General features: G+C 42.8%; 1 protein-coding gene across 1 annotated transcript; it reads right to left on the reverse strand.

The window, feature by feature from the left end:
• Window positions 1-7,943: 7,943 nt before the first annotated feature.
• LOC118410293 (vesicular inhibitory amino acid transporter-like) lies at window positions 7,944-13,884 on the reverse strand. The gene is made up of 2 exons (XM_035811852.1): window positions 13,754-13,884; window positions 7,944-10,380 (listed from the first exon to the last, which is right to left on the reverse strand). Exon 2 carries the CDS (start codon window positions 10,375-10,377, stop codon window positions 9,187-9,189), a length of 1,191 nt encoding a protein of 396 aa, XP_035667745.1. The 5' UTR covers window positions 10,378-10,380; window positions 13,754-13,884; the 3' UTR covers window positions 7,944-9,186.
• Window positions 13,885-24,368: the final 10,484 nt, after the last annotated feature.

Raw genomic sequence — 24,368 nt, forward strand, 5'->3', positions numbered from 1 at the left:
AAGGACCTATCTCGACTCGGCAACCGGTATAGTCTTCAATTTAAACTGTTTCCCGTTAACATCGATAAACAACCTTCTACATAAAATTCAGTTTTATCACCGTTAAGTTGACGCCCGTTTCATTTCCATTTCTCGTTTATTCATCCTTTTAGCAGGAAAAAGGATTGTCAGTAAAATGAATCATTTAGCATTTGTTATTTGATATAAACTTCCTTATTTTGCGGGTGCTTGCAAGTCATAAACGCGTGATCTTGAATAAGAAATACATTCTCAGTATTTGCAACCTTTCAGTAGTCATTGATTCGTCGTCTTCGCGTCGAGTACTGTTACGTAGCTTCATTTTTACCCAAAGGTTTCGTCTTTAGAGCTAGTATATTGCTCCCATATTTCATGTGCATTTGCAGCCGCAATCTCTCGCCATTGCTGTCTGGATGGTTCCCGTTAGCCGGCGGCCCAAGGGAGATGCTATCAGGCGCGCCCAGAGCCGCACACCGCCGCATCGCCCGCGCCGATCACGCCCGCAAACGATATTCATACGCTGGGGCTCCCATTTCAATTTAGCCATGATGGCTGCGATCAAACAAATAGTTGGCCTTACAAGTGCCCTGCGTCTCCCCCGTGGATGTTTATGTTTAACTACAGACCAGGTACAGCCCGGGCTGTGATTTCGGACAGGCTGTAACCGCAGCGGCACCGCGCAAGGTTCAAACTGACGATGTAGTTTACGCGGTTGGTAGACACGATCGGCATTTAGTAACTGTATCTTTTGTTCATGAATGTTTATGGCGTATGCATCGGTGGATAACGGATGTGTGTTATGCTCAAATGATCTTCAAGCATAAATGTCTGTCGGCGTTTTAATTTCCTTTTAGTCAAGCGAGTAAATGTGTGCGGGCTTTCGCCGCGATGAGAGATCACTATCACCAGCACCCACTATTTAGTAAACTGGCGCAGCGAGCTTTTCTCACGTCAATCAGATTTAGGGTAGCTTTTATTTCACCTACGTTAAATATAAGTCAAATGTACGTGTGTTGGAATCACGGCTCTAATTTTTGTGGACTTGTTTTGTTTTCAACTCCTCAAACTTGAAAGAATCAATAAGCAATGCTAAGTTGGTTTTACTCCTGGAGGAGTATCGTCTTCAAGTGAAGCAGGATTCATCACATGTTGGGTAAAAACGGGTCAGTGCATATCGACTGAATAACTGATACCTGCTCCAAAACGTTCAGATCGGATCGTTGATGAAACGGGAGTGCCAGGTTGATTTTCAACGGTCTCTTCCAACAAATCTTTATGGGTAGTAAAACATCTTTAACGATTCAAATGGAGGGATGTAAACAATGTCTCTGAGGGGCACATGTTAATCGACAACGCTGAAGAGCTATTTATTGTAAATAATTGCCATTGAATCGTGAAGAGGAGGGGCATTTTCCCTCGACTCAGTGAGCTGAAACTAATGCAGCTGCGGAGAGCTAGATTTGAGAGAGGCCTGCCACAAACGTGACGGACCCAATGCAATTTCCATCTATTTTGTTGTCCAGAAAGGGCATGACGGTTACTGAGAGGTTTCTATGGGAAAGGGGAGGGTCGGTCGATCTATCAGAGCTGATGGGGAGAGCGCAATGAGCTGTATAACGACTTATCGATAAATCGTATGTGTGCGGAATGACAGAGCAGTGATAGAGGTCATCTGTCAGGGAGCCGCCATCTTGGAATTCTTCTGAAGGTCAAATCACGGAGGCCCCATGGGAGGGACAATAGGAGTTTTTACTTTCGCATTTCTGCCTTAGATTGCTTCTTTTGTATTGATGTGTGTGTGATTTCATGTTAGCTACCATTCCCGACTCTTAGGGTATAAAACATGATTCTTTGTATATTTTCCTTGATTCTTTATATATTTTCACCTCTCTTATCTCCCAAAGGTCTTGCCGTTTGCCGGTTGTATACCTATAATCAAAGATAAAGACCTAACGTTTTATTCCACACACTTAGATGTTACCTGAATGAACAAACACAAAGACTCGGTGCCTTGACACGAAAGGAGCACATCACCGTGCAGCTGCAAATTGGTCGCTGGAATCAAGTAATCAAAGCTGCGTTTTGTAGATTGCGTGATTTTGACCGAATCCAAATCAACTGCAAAATAACTGTAATTACGGACACGGTATATTCGTAAACGCCAATCACTAGTTAACTACAGTCATAATAAATTCTCAATGAAAAATTTGACCAGGTTCAATGTTACAAAGCTTCTTTGACTAGACACTTCATACCTCCGCTTTGTAAAACCGTCTGATCCGTTTTGATATATATACATGCATGCGTATCCAATCTGAAATCACATTGTCTGCCGCTAGAAATTAAAGCCGTATAAAAGGTAGCTTCCCCATTTTGTTCGATCGGTGGCTATTGAATCCAGTCTGGAGGGTTAAACAATAACTGAAAGATGTGGAACACTTTTTGCAATATAATGCAGAAGTGCACACTCGGAGCTTTGATTGCTGTTTGAAGCCTTCATGTGTTAACGTGATCGATAGTTCATTCGGTTTACGTGTGGAGCGAGCGAGGAGCAGATGCATATTCAATTTCTTTCAGCATAGTAACACACAGAATATGGTGAAACTGAATTGAATGGGTATTAAATTACCCTCATAAAATTTCAACTAAAATGTTAATTTTTGCCGACTCAGGGGGCCAGCCATGTGTGTGCCACCGTATCAGATTTGACAGAAAGGCTTCCCAAATGGTCTCTCGAGAATTTTCGTTTGTGAGCAATTACAAGACCGTTTGGAGTTCGCTTGCTGCCATGATTTTTGTATGTAGCTTTTGTTGTGGTCATACCATTATTACTGGCGCATTTTTTTACACCTGGTGGTAGAATAAGTCGATATTTGAGCCATAAATAGCCAGATATAAAAGGTAATCAAGACTGTTTTCCTCATACAATCCGTTTATACACTAAAAGGATTTTGATAAACACGAGAGGAATACCACCCGTGCTGCAAAATGTAGCCAGAAATGATATCGTAACCCACAACTGGACACAGGCGTTAGTATTGCTTTTCTGTTGAAGCGTCATTATTTTCAAGGATTGACCTCTTTGTTTTGGGACTCCGCAGAATGTTTAACTGATATAAGATACACCTGTAGTATATTGCTTGTTGGATAGGTACTAAATATCCTAATAAACATATAACAAAGAACTCTGATCTATCTGAATAAAACAAACGCGCGTTGCTTTGTTGGTAGTGAAAAGTGAAACATATTTCCCTTGAACATAGTTAAACCTGCTTCATCCCTCTTCCAGAAATGATGTTTCCCGAAATCTCCCAGTAGTCTTCTTTGTGAAAAAAAATTATTACCCCGTTTTGCTGTTATCTTTCTAATGTGCATTTTTCTTGCCGCAACCGCATCACTCCAGACTCTCAATTGAAAAGCAATCCAGCTCTTGGCTGCCCGTAAGCCCGTCGGGAGGCGGCGGGCCCACGCGCGCCGGCTGCCAGCTGCAGATAGCGGCGGGGCGTCCCGGAACAAGCCGCAGTCGGAAACGTGGTGGAGACAACTATGGAAATATTCGGGCCGTCCGACAGATTCGTTTGGGATATAGACAAGCCGCGGTCATGTTTTCGTTTAGTCCATGCAAGACAAGCGTTTAAAACATAGGACTAGCCAGCTTGCATGTGTATCGTCGCTATGCCTGTGGGAATGGCTGAGGTTGAAAAAAGTGTTAAAGTTGAATAAGTGTTAGAGGTATCACTCGTATACTCTCATTAAGCATAATGAAATATTTTCACTCGTTCCTCTGTTACCCGACTGTTCGCTGACATATGCATGGTCTGTGTGATGCGTTATCTCCTGTTCACTGCCATACAAAACAGCTGGTTCTAGGGAACGTGTGAGACATGTATCATTTGCTTTATCAGAACTTATGAAAATCGCAACTAGCAACGAGAAAAAACTATACATGTAGTAAGGTTCACCACTGCACACATCTAAACCTTGATACGTTCTGGTCACAAGTAAAAAAGGTTAAAATCCAGGAAAAATAGCGTCATGTAGCCAATCTTGTTTGAATGATCTTCCATGTTTTGCTGTAGTATCATAACCACCGATTGTGAATTAATCGTTTCGATGTGTGTGTGCATGTCCGTGGTGCTGAATAAGCCGCTGTGGTAACAGGACTATGCCGTCGTGCCCGCGCGTACCTTTCAAAGATTCCATCTCAACACCACGAAGCATAATGGTATAAAAGGCCTAAAAACAGGGATATCTAAAATCCTGCGATTGTGCACGGATACTATTTAGTAAAATCCACAGCCCGGTCAAGTCCCGTGAGAGTTCGATGATTCCCTATTTTTAAATTCACCCCGAGTCTTTCGGTAACCCTTTGGAAAACGGAATGCTCTCTTTCCTGGCGTGAACGAAAATTCATATTTCTGAGCTGACGCAAACTCTGACTACGTTGAAAAAAATAGTCAATTACTAAAGCTGTTGTTATAATGTTTTCTTAAAGTACTATCCCTTCTATATATGGTAAATTATGCAATTTTCGCGGTGTACAAACACTCATGACAAACCGGTCTGGGATGGAAGGATTGATTTTATATTCAACCCAGATGAATTCTCCAAAACCAATCTGACGTCATCTTTATTATGTGATCTAACTCCCCTGTTTCTACTCGTGGTTAACGTAATTCCTGAAAGCCCTGGGGACGAGGTGAATTCCCGGAGCCCCATGGGAACGAGCATTACCGGCACTATCTGTTTACCACAAAGCCGCAATGCCGTGCTCAGATAACGTAGGGACGTTGCCTGGGGCTCAAACCAACATGCAGACATCATTGTGTGAGTCTGAGATGACGCCGGTTGTCATGGTTTGTCAAATATAGTGTAATTAGATTTTATGACTTATCACTGTTATAGTGAGAAGCTAAAACAGATCAAACAAGAAAATGGCCAACTTTTGAAGCCCCCAATCACCCTGCGTTCAGAGCTACACAAAAACGGCACGATGTACAAACAAATGGATCAAATTTTTTCATCATATATCTTTTCCAGGACACATTTCTCATCGCCTGCTCTGTTACAGCCCATAATGATCCCCGTTACCATAGATAAGGCCACTGCAAATACATTTTATGGATGACATCCTCTGCATGCTCGAAATTTAATCAGATAGGGCCAACAAAGTACAGGATGGTAAAAATGACATCTATATTTTCAAAATAAACACCATGAAGGTTGTGATAAGAATTGAGGTAAAGATACATGGTATCGCAACATTGTCCTTTATTTTTGTATTCAAGAGGTGCATTAAGCGACACTCGTGCACACTTTAGACCGGTATTATTTACCAAGTTGACTTCAGTGGTCACAACATTGATGCCACTTTTACTATCCAACTAGTTTTGCTTCTGCAACTACAACTACGGTCATCACTGTCTGTTCTTCACCAGTATCACTTCTACAAATACAATCAAAGCTACCACACGATGCATTTCCAATGTTGTTGCTTTTCGCTTTTCGCTATCTCCGGGGGAGGAAATTATTCTTGTTTTTTAAACCAAGCGAAAATTGATGAGCGTGCTGATAAAATTTAGTTGCTATAGACTAACAAGTTTTCAAGCAACTGAATAGATTTTGGAAATACAAAATCTAGTTCCAAATTCTATTCAGTTGCTTGAGTAACTGTTATGAATTGTGCGGAAGCTTCACCGTATCGTCGTTACTATGTGGAGCATTGGCACTGAAGCTAATCTAACACCTTCTTTTGATTTGAAATGTCTTCTAGAAGCTCAAAAAGAGTACGGTGAAGCTGCTTGAAATTTGCAAGTACCTAGCTGGCCGTTAGATAAGTGCACATCAATATATTTTCGCATATTCAAGCTCTTAGAATGGCCGTAAGTGTTTACTGTGCCATTAGTGGTGAAGCTCCATAAAACATAAGTGATAGGTCATGCAAGGTGTAACTGTGGACGAAATAAAAATGATGGAAATCATATGTTTTCTGGACCTATGCTTTATTTATGTGTACTCTAGGAATGACCATGTAATACTGTTTTAGTATGTCTGCAGTTACATCTGCTGCCTCCAAAATTGGTATGTTGCAACCTATTACAAATTAATGTAAAAGAATATACCCACAAAATTATCGGCAGTCAAATATGGCTAAAAGCTCCCCTGTTTGTGGAATTATGCCGGCTTTAGAAATTAGCTATATTTGGGCGATCTAACGCGATTATAACGTACTTATCAGCGGGTACCGGCCGCAATTTAGCCGCCGCCCTGCGCTGGCCCCCTGGAGACATTACCGCGAGTAGATCCAGATTTGGAGTTAATGTTGTCAGTTATTTACATTATAGACTCCATGTTTTTCGTGAACAGCCTCTATAATTGCCCACGGTAGTGCATTTTCGATGGGAATTCATGAACAGACTGTAAGGGTATGATGCTCAGCAAACAGATTATTTTTTGTTACGCGCACCGTTGTCATTTTCTCTATTGTTCTGCCCCGTTCTGCATGAAGTAGAGGACGTGTGCTGTGATTTATACGTGATAATATTAAGAACGAAGTTTTGCCGACTCGTTTGATTTCGTTGATGTTGCTTTGAAGAACAACAGAGAAAAAACAAATCGGTACTTCGACAGAATCACCTTGCTGGCGCCTTTTTATGTGAGTTGTGTTTTTTGCTATTCAACCAACATAACGTTATGGCTTGACCGGTTGACCAGCCATTAGTTCGTAGCGGGACTTGCCAAGAGATGAAGAAAAGCTTACAACGTCACCTTCTATTTTTCGGGGGGGAACGTAACGTTTTGCTCTGCAGCTTCATAACAAAGCTTTAGTGTGCAAAGGAATGTGGCTGATCTCGTATTCGTCTGCTTGTCTTCAAAGAATATACGGTAATTTTATCAAATGAATGTACCAAAAACGTTTTGTGCACATGTTTGCCTAGCGCCTGTTCCGTTCGCTTGTTGTCCTCAAAATTTCATTTTCTGCCATTTTGCACCATTCCGTATATCATTTCATGTTAACAGCAATTATGGTGATACTTTATTGTGATGTTAAATCGAATGACAAATTGGACAGGATGATTCAGAAGAAATATAGCAATCCAGTGGATTATCATTACAAAAATATGAATATTAAAGCTTTTTTTGCTTCAAAGCCTAAAGTAACTTAAAATTCTGATCATCGTGTTCACTTAATGGCCTACATCCTCCAACTGCTTTTGTGGAGCGCAGAAGTACCCTTTTCGCAATCTTACGCTAAGAGAACATCTTCGCACTTCATTAACCTTCCATTTCCTGCACCGGTCTGAAAACGACGTTTTTAGCGAGAACAATGGACGGCTCATGACCCTGTCTCTTTCATGGCAAACTGTTTTCCAGATCCTCTGACGTCATAAGGCTGAATAATGGCTGTAATATCACGCACTTCATTTCCTCCATATCCACATCATCGGGGTTCGTCCGTACCTTTATTGGCAGCGAGGTACGACAGAGCGCTACGGCGAGTGAGAGAAGTGTAATTTCACAAAGAGCGACTCTCACCGTCCCAAGGTTTACCAATGACAGCGCTCGCCTCAGACAGAGTGATTGCAGCGGGTAGGTTCTTATGGTGGCGCTAAAAGCTTCCCGCTTGGAGGGGAATTGGCAGCTTTCTGGGACTCAGTGAGGGGCATGGAAATTATTGACAATTACTGCCTTTTGGAAGGTTGCTGCTCGCACGATTGTAGTGACAGACGCGAGAGTTAGAGTATCTTATATGAACTTTAAATGTCTATATGAATCTGATATAAATATTTTTGAATATCACGGCAAATAGCACCTGATAGATATTTCATTATCCCCGATGTCTGAAAAATGTACTTTCAATCATCAATGCATCACCGACGCCAAACTGTCCACACTGAGAGTCTAAATAAAAGCACGACCATGAATTTGGTAAAACAAGACAGTTTAATCCATGAAGAGAGGCGTTGTTTCCCCATGTTGAAAGAAACATGCCTGTTTTCTACTTTCCTCTACGTTGCAGCTTCTGCTTTGTTCTCGCGTACAACATTTTGGTGCTTGTCCTGTTCACAATACATCCACTGACTGAAGAAAACACGACTGAGTCTGAGGCATGTCTTTTGTCCACATTAGGTTCTTGGCAAGGATGACGTCAGGTCCAGTACGATGCACATAGATATATCACTCACTTGTAGCTATTAGCATTCAATTTCTAATGCGTGTTTTGCGGTTTCAAATCATTGAAAGCAACTTGAGCATGTAACTATGAGTTTTAGCACCAGACATTACGTCAATAGGTCATCCAGTATTTTTCTCTGTCAATCCAAATACATTGCATCTCACAAAAGAAACTGGATATCAGGGCAGGACTGGCTTAATATCTTCTTGAAAGATTGCGTACAATTCGGGCTTAAGATGAAACAGCCAATGGAAATTTCTTTGGACAGATAATGTCATTTATTCACTGGTGTGCAATCAAATAAGTTACGAATGCTCTAGTGCAAGGGAATTTTAATTAAATGTCACATAATTCTAAATAAGTTCAGAGTTTGGCAGAGTTTAGAGGAATTCCCTGGATGCAGAGCCGCACCGAGGGCACCTTGGGATCGTTCAGATAGTTCCCGGATGTTGGACAGAGGGGAGATGGCACAGACTATGTTGTGACGTCACTTCCACAGCTGAACTATTTCAGTCGTGACGGGTTTGGACACTCTTTTCAATTAGCGTTTTACATACTCACATTTTTTCAAACTCTGTCATGTCCGACATTCCACGTCCATTTGGCTTACTTCGGTTGATTGACCTTGTTTACTTTTTGATTCACTAACATTGCATAAAGTGGTCATCTCACACAGAAGAAATAGTTTTATATCTACATTACAACATACACCAGCTGAACTAGCGGATTGCCTTATTGCAATTATTCATATCTATCTATCTCCATTACCACAGAAACACATCAAAACAGTAAAGGTCAGGATAGGATCCCTACACGGACCGATGTAGACTATGGTGACTTAGTGGATTTGCCGAGAACTCTTGGCTTTGGGAGCTTTTTGCCCTGGTCAAAAATTCTACAGGTGCTCCTATTACCACTGACCCAAGTGATATTCTCATCTTTCTAATATTTAAAGGGTAAATTTATATCTTTTTCTCTACTGTACGAGATGGTCAGTCGTTTAAATCGTATCCTAGGTCATGTCTAAATTTTTCTATCAACCCTTCTAACGAGTAGTAGATGCCGATCAGCCCGCACGTCGTGCCGAGCGCGATCACGATGCAGTCCCAGATCCGGATCTTCCAGGAGATCTGATCCCACTTCAGCTTCATGTGGAACCAGCAGGGGCAGACGAAGGAGAGCAGGGTGCCTGTGAAGCTCCCGATGAATCCCATGAGGAGCGCGAAGTGGGGGATGTAGACGGCCATCAGCAGCGTACCGACCACCAGGAGACAGCGCACGGCCAGAGCCCACACCTTCAGCATCCCGTCAGTCGCGTAGCAGGACGGAAAGCGCGTCAAGTCGTGGCCCTGGAAGAAGTCTCTCTCGATGAGCTCCACGGCCTGGTAGTATGGCAGCGGGTAGGACAGCAGAGCCTTGGCGGTCAGCAGCACGTTGACCAGCGCGCGGAACGCCATGTTGGGTAGGTTGTCGGTGATGACCTCCTGTGTGGTCTCGGCCCACGTCAGGAAACAGATGTAGGCGAAGATGGACTTGAAGATGCCTGCCGTGATGTGCGTCCAGTTCACCATGGTGGTAAAGTTGCCGCGGTTCTCCATGTTGCCTTCCAGAGACGGGAGGAAGATCTGAGACGTGTAGGAGAAGACGATGACCCCCAGCGACACCGGGAACATCTTGACGTTGATGTAGAAGGTGACGTGATCCCATGCCCACTGGGGCGCGCGGGAGAAGCAGTACCCGATGATGCAGGCGTTGATGAGCAGGTGGACTATTGTGCAGTAGAAACTGATGCGGGACACGCCCTTTAGATGGCGCAGGAAAGCGCAGGGCACCAGAAAGGCTGTGGAAATGATGGACCAGCCTTGCTCGGGGATGGGCCAGTGCGGGAAACTGTTCACTAGCAAGTTTCCCGACACAACGATGTACAATATACAGATCATGGTCAGTTCTATGAATTGCGCTACGTTAATGATACGGCTGCCTGTTTTCTCCCCCCAGACCGCTTGTGCAATTTCAACATAGCTGTCCCTGACTCGGATCCGTTCCCCCTTCTCATTCTCCTCGTACAAACACTGGACCAGCACCTTGCTCGTGTACGCACACACGTACGCTACAAAGATGATGGCAAGTATGGACCAGTACCCACCGTGTACCACGGAGTACGGCAGGCTCAGCACGAACATTCCCTGCAAAAACAACAAAACTGCTGTCAATTGTTGTTCAGTAGCAGTAAGCAGTAAGATGTAAAGACATACCTATCGCATAAGGACAGATATACATCTACATCTGGTATTTCAGAAAAGCATTAGAATATCTATTCTCTCTAGAAATTATCCAATTTCAGAGATTTAAGAAGTAAAAACAAATAGCAGTAAAAGATAAGGTATTTTTCAATTTTTATGTGTCTGATAGTCAGTTATGACCTGCCTTGGCAGGAAAAAAAATGGGTAACAAGCAAAAGCATCTCCTCAACTTTTAAGGATCCCACTTCTGGCATATTGAAAGCTTCCCTTAATGCGCATTTCTAAACCAAATCATTATACCAAATGCTAGTCAATAGGATATGGTACACGCAGTGTGTTAGGACAACCCAGTATAGTAGGCATGAATCCCCTGAAATTGTTGCCGTTAGTGGACTTTCAGAGGCCCTGCCAAGGGTAATGTCATAGAGAAATAAACACCGTGGTGAGCAGTACGGGACGCAACGAAGTAGACAACAAGATAACTGCAATGAAAACTTAAAGTAGTGAATCATGGAGACAACAGGATGCCATGAAGACAAACATAATATTTGTGTATCAATCGTGCTTACAAACCATTGTAAATACAGTGTGAAATCGTGGAATATCCTTCAACAAACAATGTAGAAACTATTAGTAGATGTATCTTTATGGTAGTGTCGTTTTCATCAGGAAGTTAAAATTTTGTCGCCTAAAATATGACAATTTTTTTAAGAAAATTATGCCATCATTCGTAGGAACGCAATCCATAGCCATTCAAATGTGGAAGAACAAGCTTTCTGTGACCTCATTTTGTCATATTAAGGCATAACAAGACAAGATACATTTCACAGATGCGAAGCTGTAAACCATTATGGGTATTACTTCTAAACATGGCGGCTGAATTTGAAGTAGAATGGCAGAATGACCTTGATGTAATGAAGGTCAGTGTAAGGCCATGTTCTTTACACCAAATCGCGGATTGTGGCAGACGCCCGAAGACTGCAATGAGGCAGATAACATGGATTCTCTAAACGAGATTGTGAAAGAGTTAAGGTGAAAGGTTAAGTGAGCTCCAAAGTCTCGCGAGACATCATGAATAGTGAACGAGACAGCACACTCGGTCACGCAAAAATTGGTGAAGATTGACAAACAAGGACAAAGACATGCTGTTATCTAGATGGCCGTCATTTCATATTGATATGGAATCACTAAAGTGATGAAAGTTTTGGTTCAAAAAGATTTTTCGCCGCTTGCAGTTTGTTTAGCTTTATCGTAGATTGTGTATGTCAGAAGAGACTTTCTAACCGGCCTAGTTGTCAGGCTGCCTCCGAGGCCTTCACAGACCAACGTCTCGACTCTAGGGCCAATTGCAACATGCCCCAAGGAAATTCTACAACAGCCCCTGAGCTGGACCCTGATAAACATCGTTGTGATCGGGGGTCTGACATCTATATAGGTTTTAAATAAACAACGACATTAAAGACAAAAGAACTGGACAACAACAACGTAGTATAAGAAATACATGTTATTTAAAATTATGGCCTGCTGTTGAATACCTACTGTTAGATATCAATTGATTTCCTGCTATCTGAAAGCGCTAGCTTGGCATACCCTTGTACTTCGAGCTTTACACAGTTTGATATTCCCCGTGAAGGAAAAGTAAGTTATTCACAATTTGGTCCTTCCTTTTTCTACATATACATATACGTGGTTCAAAACTGTAAACATCCAACTATATATTATATGTCATTATAAGATATGACTTCACACCTAATAGTTATTATTCAGAATTGTTGAGTCTGATATAATGGTTCCCCTCTCAGTCTAAATGGTTCCTGACACATTAACTCAAATATGTATTTAAAAAAACACAAATATCTATACATTCTTATGACGACTATGTGATGCTATGAATAATGCATTATTGAGATTTATATGTTAAATATAAGAAAATGTTTAGTTGAAATAAAAAATTGATATCATGGTAGTGTGAATGAAATTTCATCAGCATCATAATGTCTCATTTGTATTATCAAAGTGTCCTTTTCTTTGTTGTTTCCTTTTCACAACAATGGAACATTGATAAAAACGGTCACTCTATATCTTCTGATATAGAGTGAAGAAGACAGAAAGGCTATTGCAGTTCCATTGATGGACAGGCATCCAAGACTATAGGCGGTCTGGTTCCAGTAATCGGCAACGGTTAAGAAAAACTACAGTTGTATGTAATTGAAGTGATAACGAGACTCTAACATAACGGATATAATTCCCCTATAAACGAGATCGAAATTTCGTAAATCAAACATAATGTCTCTCATTTTGAAATGTTAAAGTAACACGATATGGATTTATTTTCAAACAAGACTATTCAGGGCAAAACTACCATAGAATCGCACTTATCTTACGCATTTCTAACGTTTGAGCTGTCAGCCCTTTAAGTAACTGAATGAGTAAAAATTCGCGATAGGAATCGTGCTCTTGCGGACTTGTCCTGTAGAAGTGGAAGAGGATTATCCGAACAAGAAGCAGAAAAAAAGAAGGGTGTAAAACGGCATTTCTCCTCATCGATTCGTCATGTGCGTCTAGAACACAGCTGCGGAGACGAGGTTCAACATCACAAGGTATTCTGGGCGTTTGCAGAGGATCTCATCAACGAAACGCAGGGAGCGTAAGGCTCTAATGATTCTATCTTTTAAAGATTGCTGTAGTCTATAGTTAACCCAGTGACATCGCCATCTGTATGGTATCGACGTCACATTAATTATCTATTTTACGCTGGGATATTGTGTGATCAACCTTGCATACCGACAAGTGAAGAAACACGATCAAAAACAAATGTTCATTTCTGATTGTGAACTACTTATTGATACATGCAACGATTTTTTTTAGTAAGAAAAGCAAAATTTTCTCTTTAGAATTATAACTTGAAGCATTCCCTCGCAAAGGTGGAACGAAAGCACGTACGTCATGTTCTAAACGAAATAAAACCCTTCAGTTTTTCATTTACCATGCAGATCGAATTCCAATGATGCAGGGAGGATTATGACAAAAATCCGAATCCAATTTGTAGGTAAGCATCTTTACTTGATCCTATACACCCGGAAATAGGCGGGCCCCTGGTGTAACGGTATGCCTGTGTGAGCGGACCTGTTTGGCGGTATGAGCACTGGACGGACAGAATCACCTTTGCAACCGCGCTGCCGCCACACCTTTCACTATTTCTTTGTAAACGCAGAAAATATTCTTCCCTTGGTTTGGATCACCATTAAACGGTTCTTTTAATCTATCAACAAAAGGAGATGTTTAAGAAAAGTCGAACATTGATTAATCATGTTACCTGGATGACTGTAGTAACGTTCCATCCGGCGTCCCAGGCTGTGATTTTGGGCTTGTGGACCTCCGGGTTGATAATCCGTTTGGGTAACTCCGCCACCACCTCGCCGGGTCGGGTCAGGGGCTCCTTGTCCCCGTCCCCCCCTCCTTCCCCCACCACAGCCCCTTCCCCCGTGCCGTCTGGTGGCGCGGTGGCGGCCGAGGTCCCGGCTCCAGCCCCAGCCCCAGCCCCAGCCCCAGCCCCGGCCCCGGTCCCCGCCGAGGCACCGCCTTCTTGTGGCTGCAGCCCGCCGTTGTTAAGTTTCTGCGGTCCGAGTTCCTCCAGACAAACGACCTCTCCGGTCCCCTGATACTTTCCACCATCTTCAAGATTGTCAAAATGTACAAAATTGACGTTTTCTTCTGTGGGTCCCGACACCATCCTGCGGGTCAGTTCCGTCAGTTTCCAGCGCCACGCCATGTTGTTAGCCGCACCGCCGCGCTCCGCCGAACTCACCGTACAACAAGCCCAAGCACCGCGCGCCTACACCACCAGCTCAGGTACAGCAAGGAGGGGACAAACTCTTGTCCGTGTCACTCTTACAGCCGACTGAGAAGTGGCTCTCCTGTCCGCTCGCTAATGCGATGTCGATAATTCGATGGAGTCATTCAAACAACGTGACTGTGCGGGGCGCACGGGGGATGGGAGTCGGCCCCGCGCGGAAGATGATTTACACCGCCGGTTAAAACACTCTCGACCCAATAGAGGGAATTCCATTTAATTACCGCGGTTATGGGTGCGTGATGCGGAAATAATGCCAGCGCCAGCTGGGGCCGCGGCGGTGGTGCCGGCGCAGAGAGAATATCTCCCCACTGTGAGTTTCTATCGATCCGACTAGACAGATCTGCGCGATCCCGGACGGGATCACTGATTACGGTAATCTCGCTTCTCCCCAAAGCGCCGTTTTCCCTTTTGTAGATAACATTCCCCGCGGACCCCTCGTGCCAACCCGCGACTGAGGGCTCCTCACCAGTGTGGCGTTCAGCAGTGAATAACGCAGTGATCATGAGTCGGTCCCACTTATGTGCGCGGGAGAGGGGGGGGGGGGTAAGTAGCCTCATCAGTACAGCATGTCAATAGTGCTCATTATCTGGCGTTAAGCGCGGAGGAGGTGTGGCGCGGCGGAGCGGCGGTGCAGGTGTGCGGGGACGTGTGGACTGCACAACGGGACTTTTCAATTACCGGCGCCTTGGGGCAGCTAGGGGGTTCCGTCCACGCGGCGGCTGCTTCTGTCCAACAAGGATAAGTTTTAACGCTTATATTTTCCCCTTACAAGGAGTTTGTACTTCTACAATTAAGACAACACTGGAATGTAGCGCTATTGTTGTTGCCCTTCAGTATAACATCAATAAGATATTGTTGGGACGGAACAGTCTACAACTTACTTTACCATTTCAGAGCCATTAGTCAATAAAATGCATAGCTATGATATTTAAACTAGTATGTTTTTACACATTTCTTGTCTAGTAAGACTGATCTTCGCATCAGAAAAGACATAGGCAAGTGTACAATTCTGACCATTACTGTCAATGTACATCAAACAGCAAGAGTATGAAAATATTAATTTCAAACTCGGACATTCATCAAATGACTAGTCTACAATCTTCATCACCTTGTGTTGACCTGGTTAAGAAGGTTTCTAAACAAACAGACCACAATGTCACACCGCGCGACGAAGGTGCCAGATCCTACGTGTACATGTGATTCATCAATGTTTTATGGCAAGGCTGTTCATTAAAATGGTCTTTCCAGGGTGTAATGAATTTGACATCATGTCCTGAAGTAGATAATTGCTGATACATCCGTAATTGTCGCTCCAGGCACAGACGTTCGACTGGATATCAAAGTTAGTCATGTGAAAACTTTTCATCAGAAAGTTAAAAGATCCGACAAACTTGGAGTCGTGTCTGACAAACGTTTGCGTTGCAGCTTGGTATGTCTGTGTGTTCTAATTGCTAATTGTCAGTTCTACAAACACACTTTGTGGTTTTATTTCAAACAGGAACATCAGTAGAAAGCTGGTAGAATGCACATATTTCAATATCTTATTGTCATGAATATGTCCCGTCACCGGCCGATATTTGCGGTACAATTTACTCGAGTAAATGCGTTTCAATGGTAGGATAAAAGAGACATGCGATTTGAAACGAATTAAGTCTAAAATACCGCGAAATCCGTTCGGAAAGTCAAGGTCATTTTAGTGACGAAAAAAGATAAGTTAAAAACAAACTCTGATGAGTTCTCTGTCACGAAAGTGGTGCATGAAAAATTACAGTATAGTTTTCCTAAATCTTCAACCTGCGACATTTTTAACAAACTGTGGCATTGCTGCAACCATCGGGCAAACGGTCCGTCTTTTATTTCAAATTCCTTATCTAGAAAACTCTCTTCAATCGAAGAGAAAAGGTTGTCCTGGCTGATTCGTTCCTCCCGATCATGCAGGCCTGTGCGTGTTTGTACCGTTTGCCCGGCCCTCCCCTAAACGTGCTGCTCATATATACAGCAGCAGCCGTCAAGCCGCGCGCCTGGCACGGGAGATAAGCACCACTGCCATGCTCCACTGTGAAGGGCACACTTAGCATGCGCCACACGCTCGCGCCGCCGGGCTAGCCCCGCAACTCCCCTGCAGATCGCTCAGCTCTTCAAAGCTGGTAATTAACCATCGAGTTGCCGCTGAATCGAATAACGTTTAAACCGAAGAACGGGACTTGAGTATTCAAACGGTCGGAGAGTGCAGTGGTCTCTGAAAGGCGTTCTTTGAACATGAATTTTTCTGAATACATCCCTAGTAGTTCTCTTCCAAGCGTGTAATCGCCATGACGTGCGTGGAGCGTGCCATGACGACGATAGTTTAAACAGATCAACAGTCATGGCGAACTTTAACATGTTTCAAAGTCAAATCTATGATATATTGAGTGTTTGTTCTGCTTGTTCCTCAAGGCGGTTATTTTCTCTTAGAAAGAGACGGCACAGCTTAATTCCGCCATATGACATGTTGCAGGAGAGAAATGTGAGAAAAAACTAGGTGTTTATCTTGTGGACTATAATCCTTCAACATACGTCAGAGGTGTTTGTGGGGCATAGAGGTTAAGCGGTTGATTTACGCCATTAATCCCATCGTCCTACTCGGCACGACGGGCCGAATTTCACAGAGAGACGTATATAATGACATAGAAACACGTCATTGTGACCACGTCATTGTGACATAGTGTTCAAAACACAGAAAACAATGGAAAACATGGCGTAGAGACTGCAAACATTTCTGCCAGAAGGAGATTGAAGTTGTGTGAAGGTGGTATAGGGGTCTATGTGCACAAAACTTTCTTGATCTTAGTCATTTACATACAGAATTGAGTTTATTGAGTCTATTAGGATGCCCTTTAGCCCCAAATGGAGCTGATATTTCAGGACTCAAAATAAAATATAAACATATATACGAATGAATAAACAGATATGATAACATACAAATACAGATCAGACTTACATACAAATACATACAGAATAGCGCATTATACACTCCGATACAGTTTAGAACGCAACGTGTAAATTGAGATGTACTGTGTCTGTCCTTGGTGCTGAATGTTGTGTTATACACCAATGTACATGAAACCAGCAGCACATTCGATGTGTACAGATAACCATATGTCTGTGTGTGTGTGTGTGTGTGTGTGTGTGTGTGTGTGTGTGTGTGTGTGTGAACCAAATATAAGCATGGTTGGGGTCTAATTTTACTGGATTTCTTTTACCAACGGACTTGTCGGAGCCTTTTCAGAAGACTCAAAAAACAGATCATAAATGATTTTATACCTAACGAACTTTCTTGTCACACGAATTATGCGCAGAAAAGTTTTTGGTTCACTTAAGCCTTAACATATATATCCAATTCATACATTTCTCGTCGAAGCCTCAATCGGTTGTCTCCAGGGCCCAGAAAACAGATCGCCCCGCCGACCTGAACTTTGTACACGGTAAAGACGACGAGTGAAGCGTGAATGAAGACTTGACTGGAAGACAGTACCACATGTGGCGGGAGCAGCAAGTCAGCCAGCGGCAAACCGCATCCGTCAGAAGTGTCACCTTCCGAGTTTGTCTTATCTTACAGCTGAGGAAAGTCGTGCACGCCTCACGTCCCAACACAACGATAGCGGCGCTACTTGCTTCTAATCAGAAAGATTTGACTATCTCCTTTTGTGCTCAAAGATAAAGGGTTACAGAGGTGAGCTTTTAAACATTAAAGCAGGAATGTCGGTTAGTCATTAAAGGCGCTGATCCCTCATACACATGTATTATGCAACCACGGTTAAATGTACCTGCACGTAAATCTAGGTAATCTCATCCAAACTGGGCAGCCAAGACATGGATGATTAGCATTCTTATTTCTGATTGGCTCTTATTAGAAAGTCGTGTTCACACTCCCCTCCGGACTGAAACTTTGAATGAGTCACTCTCCTGTTTGCGCACGAGTCAGGAGACTGTCATGGCGACTTTGCCTTTTTTGGCCTTTTTTGGTCATTCATTTGCCTCTCTGCCGGACTGTCCCTATATCATCATATCTTCAATTTGGAATTATATTTATATTCTCAGTCCCTGACGAAAGATGCTACATGTAAATACTTCATTAAACATCGTCTCCTTTTTATAGTTGCTTGATTTAATTTCGCATTGTGCAATTTTAAGAATAATGATAAAATGTCCTATATGAAAGGTTTATCACTGATTCAACCTACATTTTCACAGTGTGTTCCTGTAAGAAAAAATCCTGTAACTCCCTGAAACATCCGTCACGGCTTGCTACACTGCATTTAGAGACATCTAAGACGACTTAACGGTAATCCAGGGGCTGGTGAAGGGGCCGCGAGCGGATTACAGACCCAAACTGCGCCGTTTTCTCTACTGAATAATGAACACAAGGTCTCCTTTAACCAGTGTTTATGGCCACACAGTGTCTGTTTTTATGTTTCCATCCGTTTGAAAGATCGCCGCGTCCAATCCTGTATAGATGAGGGTTAAGGGAGTCGCATTAAGCCTTTGGAACATAACGGTCCATGGAATGGCGGGTCTCGGGAGGTAACGACCCGGGAAGGTTTGTCGACAATTACACGAAATGACTGAAAACTAAGCAACACCTGGGTATTCTTAGGGAGGGTTCAGCGCATGTAAACAGGGGGTCAGGGGGAACTTTAGAAATTTGACAAGCGATGATAGTACCCAGAAATCTTCATAACAATTAAACATCTGCAGTGGAAAGTTTCAGGACGAAAGACTTCTAAACCACACGGTCATATGCACGTCAATGTATCCATATAGTCTACAGTCCCGTATTGTTATTGCCAATGTAACAAAGTAGTATAGATCACATTGAGAGATTTTCAGGACATTATCACGACTAGGTAGTTTAGTGGTATCACGGCTAATCAACATACATCCTACAAACCTTTATCACCATTTTAGGCATCTGCCATAATTTGAGACAAACTCACATTAACATTCAATTTGTACCATACACAATAAATGGTTACTATATTTCATTGTGTGCACTGTAACTGACCCCTATCAGAAATTATTTGCGCCGGAGTGTGTCATCACAAATGGAGAGTTGTAGATGTGAAATAACTCCCACGTAGGTCCAATCCTGGCCGGACTGGCTGAGATGTTGGTCTCCACATGTGAATCGTTTGTCTAACGACATCCGGGAACGTTATGGGCCCACAGGGACACTGGGATGGAATAAAAACTGGCCGTGTTTAGGAGATGGCGAGGTGAGGTGAGGTGAGGTGAGGTGGGAAGGTGTGAACTTGTCATCACGTGGAGGTGTGATGTTTACGTCTAGGTGGATCCTGAGGTTCCCCATAAGTCACATCATTCATTTCTGCATATCTGACCCCTCTCACACTTAAGATATTGTTAGTGCCTGGTGCTTGGAGTCATTGGAAGCTTTCTTTCTGTATGATTCTAAATGCCCTTTTCACAATATCATCCCACAAAGGACGTGTGTACACAAAGAAAGCCCGCACTCTTATATCACTAATTTTATTTGAAGTACCGACCTTATCACTTTACAGTCAAGAATTTCACACTCGAGGATGTACAGTTTCTACACCGCCATCGTATTCTCTTTAAGTCTTTGCCACTGCAGATTCGTGTATTTTCGCAGGGATTTGACTTTGCTGTAGACGTACTAATGGATCATTTTTGCGGCATTTTAAGTGTATGATCGAAACAACACTGTGACACAAAACCACATATTCGCGGTACCATGATTTCGCGGTGAAGAAACCGCGAAATCCACTGCGAATATTTCATGATTTACAGTAAGAAAGCAATAGACCTGGTACCATATGGGACCGGAGAAAACTGACCCGTTACTCTGTTTTCCATCCTACTTACGTAGTCGCTTGTATCGGAGCGGCATGAATACCTCATGTCAGAGGAAGTAATGGTATCGCGTAACGAGTGCAAATAGACGGCATAATGACATACACATGAGGGCTTTTCAGGAGACGCGCCGTACCGTGCGGAGTGTTAATGGAATATGGACTCCTTTTGTCGGTGTTTGTCGTAATTATAGTAAAGATCCTGCAGGAACCTACCAATGTTAAACTATAACACACTTTTATTGACTTATTTCTCATCTCAGTTGTCATGTTAGGTCTGCTGGTACAAGTACAAATAATGACCCAGAATACCAGCAACTCAGCGCCACACCAAGTAAATTTGCTTACCTCTGAGGTGGTTAATAATAAGAAAGGCCATTGACAAAGCTGAAACTGATCATGAGCTTGAAAGAATAAGAATGTACTTAGAATATATATTATAAGGAGCATACACAAATCACAAGTACGATGGACAAAAGAAAGGGAAATTTAGCAAAGAAATAGATACTTCTTTCCTCTGTATATATTAGTCATACAGACTGTAAGAAAACCACTGTCGACATTAAAACAATCGGGTTGTACAAAGAGTTATTTCCCTGATTAAGTAAGATCAATGAAGGACTGGTTTCTGAGAACAGGTAAGATTCGTGGTGCTTCATAAGATTATGGTAGGGTGCCTTACAACAAAACTGATAAATAACGATATATATGAAATCTTCTAGGTGGCTGACTTCATAACGTTGTAATCTGGGCATTTTAGGTTGAACATTCTGCACTACAAACGTCCCTGCACATGTGTGGCTCCGCCATGTGGCGCTGGGGTACATGCAGCTGAGTTCCATGTAGAACCCTGTGGACAGCTCGTCGTAACTTACCGCGTTTTTATCCTCAACTTCATTACAACCATAACTTGTGTCTTATAGTTTATACCATCCTTATGTATTATTATGTATTATATGACTGATGAGCAAAGAAAGATGACTTATTAGATCGTCATAACTAGGAAAGGGGACTTGGCACCTAGGCCTCATGGGTAATCCTATCCGTGTCCATGGCAACCCCTCGGGTTTAGTTTGACGCCATGGAAGCCTCTTCACACCTGCTGCAATATTTAAGTACACCCTGTATTCATCTAACGACTAGGGCGGCAACCTCAGTGTGACATCAAATTTTATAGAACGCTCAACAGTTATCGTAGATAACACATTAATCTTTCTACGCTTTATGCGTTTTTGGTGTCCTTTCAATCATCACTCTACGCAACTCTCCGCTAAAACGTACTACAGGGCAAATATGGACATGGCGGGCAGAAAAATAAAATCTCCAAATGTTCATCGTCTAGTAGAATAAAAGTCCTGTTGCCTTAATGATCACGGTGGATTGAGCATAAAACGATGGAAGAAATGAATAACTTTAACTACAATGGCCAATTACGTTCCAAATGTTTAAGCCTGTGCACCTTTAATGGAAATGATTCTGTGTATAAAATACGACGCCGTATAAACCTATATGGTTGTTTATTGTAAAGCACAGAACGCAGTGCATGGTTTTCCATTTAAAATCAGAGATGCCCCCTGGTCCTGTACAAGCATAGCCAGATACTTATTGACAGACAAATAAATCAGTATTCATTGAAAACACTGAAAAGCGAAGCTTATTGATAAAACATCTTAAAAGCTGAGTATCCGAAAGAGAAGGAAAACTGAAATAACGAAACTATGAGATTATGGCGGCCACAGCACTGACTTTGTATCTAAAACAGCTTTGCTTATTCCAAATTCTAGAGACGTTACTGGCCCCTCCGAAATCCCCGAGCACAAGATTGTTGGACAGTCGGTCAGTTTGTTCCCGATGATCCGGCCCAGGCCTGAGCCCCAGGATTACCGTATGGTGTTCAAATATTGATAGAAGGGCCGGTTTCAGCCCCGTAATCGGCACATGTCGATGGTGATGGAAGGTGTTACAGGGGCGGGATTAATCTGGGATCGGTAATTAGGTCTGGAGAAAAACCGGGGTCTTCAGATCAATGCGGCTGTCTTAGGTACAGTCTGGAGCCAACTCAGAAGGGATCAGACCACTGCTTTGACGAGCTTGTCAGGAACCTAATTTGTGAGATACAAATTGCCACAGCTCGTAACATCGCAGATTGGACTTCCCTAAACCCAGTCGAAAGAAGTCTGGAGACACCCCTCTACCTTCATGTTTACCTTGCCCCAGACCCCCCCCCCCCCCCCGTAGTTGGGTCGGTAGGTATCAAACATTAAGGGCTTTTGTTTTCATCTTACTGCCTGCGGGATCAAAAGAGGTTTTCGATTCCCTTTAGCTATCATTTCTATGGGTTCCTTTCTCCATGAATGTTATGATTTTTCGTTCAGATGGCCCTCTATTTCACATGAAAACGGCTAGCTTGATACAGACTTAATAGAAGCTAAGGTAGTGATAAGTGCTACCTTCTGCATTCAGGCAACATATCACTGGGGAAGAATGATATACATGCCATAATGCAACGCCTACTCTCTCCCGAAGTGAAACATCTAAGTTGACACTGATCATTTACTAAGGGCGACTTCTAGCGGCTGGTATAACACATGCAGTCTTATCAGCTTGCATACAGCTCATAAAGTCTCTAACACTGTGGACGTCGGATTTGTTCCCTCAAGATGAATACATTGTGACAATGGAAGAAGCAGGTCTTTCAAGTATTTGCTATTGGGGGGTTTCGTATGATCAACGTTAAGGTATAGATCCACCTGTTTGCCACCCATCATGCATCAGTGCAGTACCTTGTGAAGAGATTGTATAAACACGCATCACACTGCGTACTCGGAGTGAGTGTTTGTTGAAGAAACATCTCTTTCATTCTTCCAACCAAGGCTATGCTTGTTTTCAAGGAGAACCTTAAGAAGATGACCAAAGGAATGATTGATGTGTGTTTATGTGACGCTAGCGTATAGGTAACACGGTCCTTAAGTCTAATGTAAATTACAGTATACTTATTTTCTCTTTGCACCATATGTGAAAGATGACACTGGGCCACAAGCCGCTAGGAGGTCCACCTGCACCACGTACTTTCGGCCCCAAGAGCTATCTACCACATAAGTGAAAATGCCTCCGTGAGAAAAATAAACGTTTCAAGCGAACAGGTGTGAAGACGAGACACATGCACAAACAAAACCGATCTGACCATACAGAGCAGTTAACTCCATCACACATTCTATTTGACAAGAAGAACCTGATTACACCCATTGCTTCTTTTCTATGCCTATATGTGTATCGATTCATCACAAAAATCGTCTAAATATTTGTATTATTACTAGTAGTTCAGCATCACAGCGAATTGTGGGTGACGTCTTGCCCGTCGTATTGTGAAAGCAATGCCATTAGAATGGATGAATGAATGATTTATTGTGCAACAATTGCATCGGTGACAGTGTATGACAATTTATAGATAACAAAAGTTACGGGCTAGCACGTACCACAGATATACATTGTATTACGACAATTTTAGTTACTGCAATTAGAGAGAAGAACACCTCCAGTCATAGATAAAGCGGCTTTTGTTACAGAGACAGGCGGGAGGGTTTTTATTCCCCACTGAGAAGAACCGGTTTTGTCGCCCCGAGGACCAGGTCTGATCGCACAAAGACCCTCCTTAAAAGTGCAACATGATGGAAATAATACAAATGTACTTTTTATGCAGAATTCTTATCTTCCCCTTTCCAATATGTAATGGCCAGTCAAAGAACGTTTTGATTTATTCATTAAACTCTTGATATCAAGTCTCCACGCCTAGATCATCTGCTAACTTCTTAAAGACACCGGAAAACGCAAGAAAATGTAAGGAATATGTGTTCTAGGCTCGTTTTATAATTCACACCTGCGGTCAGGTGCGTTCTCCCCACATAATCCAGGTAGGACCACAACATGCCAACAGGTGGGCTGGGATGAAAGGTAAGATGACCAAATAGACGGAACGATGCAGGGAGGAATTTTCCCCGGAGCGAGAGAAGGCTTAGGTGCCAATTACGTGGCCATAAGATCGAATTCCGCAGCACTTTCCCTGCACATGGATCATAAAGTGACAGAAGTGTCAGGCAGGATAAAATACATCCATAGGTCTATGTCGGCACAAGAAGAAATGACTAAGGTTTGCTAGAGAATATCCGGATATGCTGTATGTTTATAATACACCGCGAAATGTCCAT

Source organism: Branchiostoma floridae, chromosome 2, assembly GCF_000003815.2.
Source record: "Branchiostoma floridae strain S238N-H82 chromosome 2, Bfl_VNyyK, whole genome shotgun sequence".
In the NCBI taxonomy this organism is placed as follows: Eukaryota; Metazoa; Chordata; class Leptocardii; order Amphioxiformes; family Branchiostomatidae; genus Branchiostoma; species Branchiostoma floridae.

Coding starts and splice junctions, on each gene's coding strand:
- LOC118410293 (XM_035811852.1), bottom strand. CDS start 10,377: ATGTTCGTGCTGAGCCTGCCGTACTCCGTGGTACACGGTGGGTACTGG.